The 6,732-nt window shown below is 36.6% G+C and overlaps 1 protein-coding gene across 1 annotated transcript; it reads left to right on the forward strand.

Moving 5' to 3' along the window:
• Positions 1-1,797: 1,797 nt before the first annotated feature.
• Positions 1,798-6,488, forward strand: LOC133286191 (uncharacterized). The gene is made up of 4 exons (XM_061483579.1): positions 1,798-1,868; positions 1,952-2,335; positions 3,317-3,419; positions 6,447-6,488. The coding sequence occupies exons 1-4, from the start codon at positions 1,798-1,800 to the stop codon at positions 6,486-6,488; spliced, it is 600 nt and encodes a 199-aa protein (XP_061339563.1).
• Positions 6,489-6,732: the final 244 nt, after the last annotated feature.

The following is a 6,732-nucleotide window of genomic DNA, read 5'->3' on the forward strand; positions in this document are numbered from 1 at the left end:
CAGCTCAGCTACTGTTCTACGAAATCTCAGAATATCTGGATATCTCACAGTCCATATCCGGATATCCTGATCCCAATATCCGGATACCCAATATCCGGATACCATATCCGGATATCACATATCCGGATATATCACGGGCACATATCCGGATATTTCACGACAGAATGCAGAAACTGCATTTCGTGAAAATATCCTTCCAAGGTTAGGTTTTTACCGATTTTAAACACCTAAACATGCATTTCTAGGTGTGTTAGACATTACCCAACATCAAGTTATCATCTTTTAGCCTTAACATGCATCAAGCTTCCATTTTTAAGCCTAAGACTCATGATCAAAGGTAGATACAACATACCAAGACTCAAAACAGGGGATGAAGGTGCTATTGGAGCTCACACAACAGCTCCAAGGTTCTGACTTGGTCCAAGCACGAAAATGGTGCACAAAGGTGGTTCTTTTACTCAACAAGGAAGCTCCTTGAAGCTTCAAAACACCAAAAGAAAGCTCTATCCTTCCCAAAACGCGAAAACAACAAGCTCAACCTCTCAAAACAGAAACCAAACTCAGAAATGAAGTCTCTTTCTCATTCACAAAGGTTGATCACACTCACCTAAGTGTTTAGCCAACAAAAGAGGAGAAGAAATGAAGGAAAGAGGTCTCAAACCCTCAAAATGGTGAAGAGACAAGAGGAAAATGTCCAAGGATGATCGGCCACCCTCAAGTCAAGTAAGAAATGGTAGTTTTATAGGGCATTGTGCCCTTAAGTGAGTATATAAAGCCACTAAGCAATAAAACATGTAGTATTAGCTTTAAATGCTATGCTTAGCATCTTAATCTCAAACTCAGGATTTTTAACCTACTCAATTTTACAAGAATTATCATATTTTTCTTATATTTTTCCGAGTACCTTTTCGGTACACGTTTTTCCATAGCCAGTATCAATTCTGGCACCAGTTCTCATTATTTTAACATGAAACTCGTTTACAAGTCCTACATATCATTCTAGTAATTATCAAGCACTTTTTATAATTTTTCGCGATACTTTTTCGGTACGCATTTATACCGACTAGCAGAACTGATATCTGCACTTTTCTTCCGAAAAGCGACTTTCAGCATTCTAATTTACTTACCATATTTATTAAGCCTCATAAATAATTATTATGGTCAATTATGGAGTCATTTCAAATTAAACATGATTAATCAATTAAAATACCCTAATTAACGGTACAGGTTCTTACATAGGCACTCCTCTCATCTCTGTTGAGAGCAAATATTCAGTGAATCCGGCACATATAGGCCGGGTAAAGAGAAAGAAGATAAGAAAGAGAGGAAGAAGAAAGAAAGAGAAAATAACCATACAATTAATTTCCCTCTGTCGAAGGCTAAGGCAGTGCAGTCCAAGGTGATCCATTACTATTCTGTTGTCCATAATATTTTCTCAACAATGCACCATAATTGTCTATCTAATTCCGGAGCTAATCTCTTATTTAATGCAATTAATAGGATATTGATGTGCAGAGGCGGATGGAGGTACAAGAGAAGGGGGACAAGTGCCCATCCTTAAAATATGATGTAAAAATACAAAAATATTTTTCTCTTAAAATTGAAATTTTTTCAATTTAATTTCGAGGCATGAGATTATAACAATTAATTAGGGTTACTACCAATTAATTTCACCGTTAGATCGATTATGTTGATTCAACGGTTATATTTATTTTAATCTTTGTATACTTATGATTTCTCATATTTAATACTTTATATTTATTTTAACCTTTATATGGTTATGATTTCTCATATTTAATGCTTTTACCCGATGGTTCTTGCTCTCGAATATGGCAACGAGATTCTTATTGGGATGCACGTCCTTCCTCGATCGAGGAGGTACTTTAGCTGAACATATTTAGAATGGTTTATCTGGAAGTAATGACTTCTTTAACCCGAAATACTTTCTCATTTTCAGCAATGAATATCCGCTTTTTATACCTCGCCAAAATTATTGCTCGACTGGTGGGGAAAACTCATGGTCTGATAGAAGCTCAAGTAATTTTGGTGTTGCTTCGATGGAATCTGAGAGGAGGCCTCGCCTGGATTCATCTGGCAGTAGTAGCTTTAACTATTCTTTAGCTTCTTCTCATTCTGTTCAAACACACAAAGATTTGCAGAAAGGAATTTCACTTTTAAAGAAAAGTGTAGCATGCATCATAGCTCACTGTTACAACTCCCTATGTTTGGATGTCCCTTCTGGGGCATCTACGTTTGAAGCATTTGCAAAGTTATTGGCTACACTCTCATCATCCAAGGAAGTTCGATCTGTTCTTTCCTTGAACATGGCTCGCTCGCTCTAGGTAGTCATTTATTTCCTGCGTCATAGTATGGACATAAAATTTTGTGACTACTGTATACACGTTGTAAAAATGTCGGTAAAGGTTTACAAATTAGCCTTATTCTGACATCAATGCTGATATATTGACAAGCATTTGTATATGAATTAATTTCTTTTTTTAAAAAAAAAAATCTTTCTCCATAAACCCCGACTAGCGAGGATGGGGTGAGGGCAATCCTTATACGCAGCCTTACCCTTGCATAATTGCAAAGAGACTTTATCAGATTCGAACTCGTGACCGTGTGTATGAATTAATTCATCTAATAAATTGTGTTATTATGTAACAAGCATTAATAAGCTCTTGTGTTCATGACTCAAAGTGTTGGGGGAAGAGATTGGAGAGTGTATACTAGAAAGAATAAAAGAAGCCGTTAGGTTAGTGTTACGAGTCCCACATTGATCGCCTATACAACTAATGTGGGGTTTATAAGGCCTTGGGAACTCCCACCCTTTGAGCTAGCTTTTGGGATGGCGAATTCAAGGTCCGTAACAATTGGTGCTTTCATTTAGAGTTAAGTCACGGAAAGGGCTACCTATAGGTTGTATTAAGGTGTCATAGGGGTGTTGTATGGAATACTGATAGGTGAGTGAAGCCTCCAAAAGGGAAAAGGCTACAATCGAGTCAGTGTCAATAGAGTGAAAGCCGTCGTGGACGTCGGCCCTTGAAGAGGTGGCAATGTTACGAGTCCCACATTGGTTGCCTATACAACTAATGAGGGGTGAGGAGTTTATAAGGGTTTGGGCACTTCCACCCAAAGTTTGCTGATTAGGCAATTAGTTAGTTAGGGTGGAAATTAGGCAGTTAGGTTTTGAGTGAAATGATTTCTGATTACACTAGTATTTTGATTTTCACCCAAAGTTTGCTGTAACATCCCTCAAATAGAACGCAGGCAGCATTGTAGCTGAGTTTTTCTTTTCTTTTTGTTTTTGATTCAGGAGATGTAAGCAAGTTCAACAATTGAACAAATCTGTATGGAATATGAATTCTACTATTTCATCAACTACTTTGCTGGAAAGTGCACATTCTGTTCCCACAACGGTATAAGTTATCTCATCATTTGTAATTTGAAAGAAAATCTTGAAGTGTCAGCTGATTTTTTTATGTTTACTTTTAGTGTCTTTGGTTCATCACTTGCAAATTAAAACTAGTAAGCATCTATCTTGTGGATTTCTCAGAATTGCCTGAAAAGGAGTGTAAAACTTTCTGGGTAAAATTTAATTCTTTTTTTCCACAGAACTTCAATATTCACTGAATACAAGGTTTTTCTCTAAACTTTTACAGCTGCTTTAGAGATCTGCTAGTGTATTTTCTAATTATACTCTCTTGTATCTGATTTTAAAACGGAAAAGCTTATGTAAAGCAAATCCAAGCAGGCTGTACTTTTCTCTCTGCCACGGCTTACATAGCTACAAAGGTTAATATTTGTTTATTTGGAACCACCAATGTGTCTTAATCTTTGAAAGCATTTTTCGTTTTTGCTCTTTCAAGCCATCCTTTGGTAGGAGTTCTGATATGAGAATTCTTTGTTTTGTATCCTCTGTTAAATTCATTTCTATCTGGTTTATGTGGAGCTGAACGTTATGTGCAATAGTTAAATCACTGTCCCTAAAATAGGGCCCTTTTGTACGCAGATAAAAGATAAAAGATTTGCCACATTTAAGATTTGTACGTCTGACCAATTCTGAATAGAAGATTTGTACGCAGAATTAATACACATGAAGTTAAGGAGACTTTAAAGAGGATGAAGACTAATAAAGCCTTGGGGCCTGATGGTGTCCCTATTGAAGTGTGGAGAGGCCTGGGGGATGTGGCAATAAAATGGTTGACCAATCTTTTTAATAAGATTCTCCAGACGAATAAGATGCCTGATGTATGGAGGAAAAGTATGATTGTGCCTATCTACAAAAACAAGGGAGATATACAGAATTGTTCAAACTATAGAGGCATTAAGCTAATGAGTCATACTATGAAGTTGTGGGAGAGAGTTATTGAACATCGCTTGAGGAGAGATACCAATGTTTCTGTAAATCAATTTGGATTTATGCCAGGAAGATGTACCATGGAAGCCATTTTCTTGATGCGACAACTAATGGAAGATACCGAGAAAAGAAGAAGGACTTGCATATGGTGTTCATAGACCTTGAGAAAGCATACGATAGGGTTCCAAGGAAAGTTTTATGGTGGGTCCTGGAGAAGAAAAAGGTTCCATTAAAGTATGTAAAGGCAATCAAGGATATGTATGATGGGGCTACTACATGTGTAAAAGCTTGTAACGGATCATCAAGTTATTTTCCTATCACGGTAGGTGTACACCAAGGGTCGGCTCTAAGTCCTTACCTCTTTGCCTTAGTTATGGATGAACTAACAAAATATATTCAAGAGGAAGTGCCATGGTGTATGCTTTTTGCAGACGATATTGTGCTTATTGATGAGAGCAAGGAGAGTGTTAATAGAAAACTTGAATTGTGGAGAAGCACATTGGAATCCAGAGGATTCACATTAAGTCGAAGCAAGACTGAGTATCTGAAGTGTGAGTTTTCTCTGGTACAAGATGAGGACCAAGAACCTGTGCATCTAAATGGTCAAGAGGTACCCAAAAAAATGCTTTTAAATACTTGGGCTCCATTTTACAAAACGGTGGAGAGATTGATGAGGATGTAAATCACAGAATCAGAGCAGGGTGGATGAAATGGCGTAGTGCATCTGCATTTTTGTGTGACCGCAAAATTCCCCTGAAGTTAAAAGGAAAATTCTATAAAACGGCAGTACGACCGGCAATGCTATATGGAGCGGAATGCTGGCCAGCACATAGGCAACATGAGCATAACATGGGAGTAGCAGAGATGAGGATGTTAAGGTGGATGTGTGGTTACACAAGGATGGATAAGATAAGAAATGAAGATATTCGACGAAAGGTCGTAGTAGTACCGGTAGCCGAGAAGATGAGAGAACATAGATTGAGGTGGTTTGGGCACGTGATGAGAAGACCCATGGATGCTCCTGTAAGAACAGAAGTTTGTTACCAAGAGCTAAACACAAAAAGAGGCAGAGGTAGGCCGAAGCTTACTTGGGAGAAAGTAGTAAAACAAGATTTAATGGAATGAGATATAGATTGGCGGACAGTATGTCTTAGAAAGGAATGGAGAAAAGCTATAAGTATGGTGGAGGGTTAGACCCGCTGTTATTCCTATGTTCCAGATGGTCCCTTTTTAGTCCTTTTCCTCTTCATTTCCCCCACTTCTTCTTGTTCCTTTCTTTTTTACTTTTATTTATTTATATATACATATATTTTTATTTTATTTTATTATTTTATTTGTGTATTTTTATTTATTTATTAATTTATTTATTTATTTTTATTTTTTTTATTTTTATTTTTTTTAATTTTTTTCAACCGTTTTGTATCTTTCATGTGGGTTCATCTACCACCGACCCCAATTAATTTGGAATAAAGGTGTTGATGTTGATGTTGATGTTGACAGAAACTTGCTCAAGAAGCTTTTGACTATAAGTTTTTTTGTCTCAAGATATGTTGATCCGAACACTAATTTATTCTTTAATTACAAAAAGGAAGAAGCAAATTCATGAAGGTTGGACAGTTGGGTTGCAAATGGTAATTTGGTTATAGAATATGGTTATGGACCTAACTGTTTACTACTACATGTTTTTCATTAACTTGCCCTTCTTCTTCTTCTTTTTGGGTTGATACATTGTTAGGATGCAATTCAGCTGATATAAGTTCAACTTTGAAAGGGTCAAAATCGGGGGTTCAAATTTATATAAGATTGATCTTGGCTTGAGTTTTAGCTGCACATACACAGGAGCCATTAGTTTAAAGTTTTGAACTCAAGATAGCTACCACTACCAGCTTAGGGTTTTACAAATATGTATCCATTCTGATGTCTAACATACATAACTAGAGACAATAGCTTTAACATTCAACATTGTGCCTTTATTCGAGTAGTTTTTCTCTTTATCTGGCTTACAATATGCTTATATTCAGTTTTTGGTTTATATATGTATGTTTTTTGGCTGACTGGAAAGTTTTTCTTGGGTTTGATTTGTCAGGTTGAAGGGAGTGGAAGCCGTCACAAGATTCTGGAGGATTAATTTATAAAGTACTTGCAAATTAGTTCCTCTCCCCCCACCCTCCGGGGTGTATATATAGATTATGAGAATTGTGAATATGTAAATATTTATAGGCAAGGTTCATTTAATTCTTAAATGTGGCAAAATCTCATCAATAATTGATGATTGTGTCTAGCAAATCTCATCAATAATTGATGATTGTGTCTAGCTTCAGTGCTTCATGGTTTGACTCGAGTTAGTTTGACTCCTGAATTATAGAATTTAT

The sequence above is a fragment of the Gastrolobium bilobum genome, unplaced genomic scaffold, assembly GCF_033153095.1.
Source record: "Gastrolobium bilobum isolate Gb01-03AN ecotype WA unplaced genomic scaffold, APGP_CSIRO_Gbil_v1 utg26470, whole genome shotgun sequence".
Taxonomy (NCBI): Eukaryota; Viridiplantae; Streptophyta; class Magnoliopsida; order Fabales; family Fabaceae; genus Gastrolobium; species Gastrolobium bilobum.

Excerpts from the sequence above, each read along its gene's own strand:
- LOC133286191 (XM_061483579.1), top strand. The coding sequence starts at position 1,798 with ATGCTTTTACCCGATGGTTCTTGCTCTCGAATATGGCAACGAGATTCT. Across the intron at positions 2,336-3,316 it reads TCCTTGAACATGGCTCGCTC|GAGATGTAAGCAAGTTCAAC; the intron begins GCTCTAGGTAGT and ends TTTTTGATTCAG. Across the intron at positions 3,420-6,446 it reads CACATTCTGTTCCCACAACG|GTTGAAGGGAGTGGAAGCCG; the intron begins GTATAAGTTATC and ends TTGATTTGTCAG.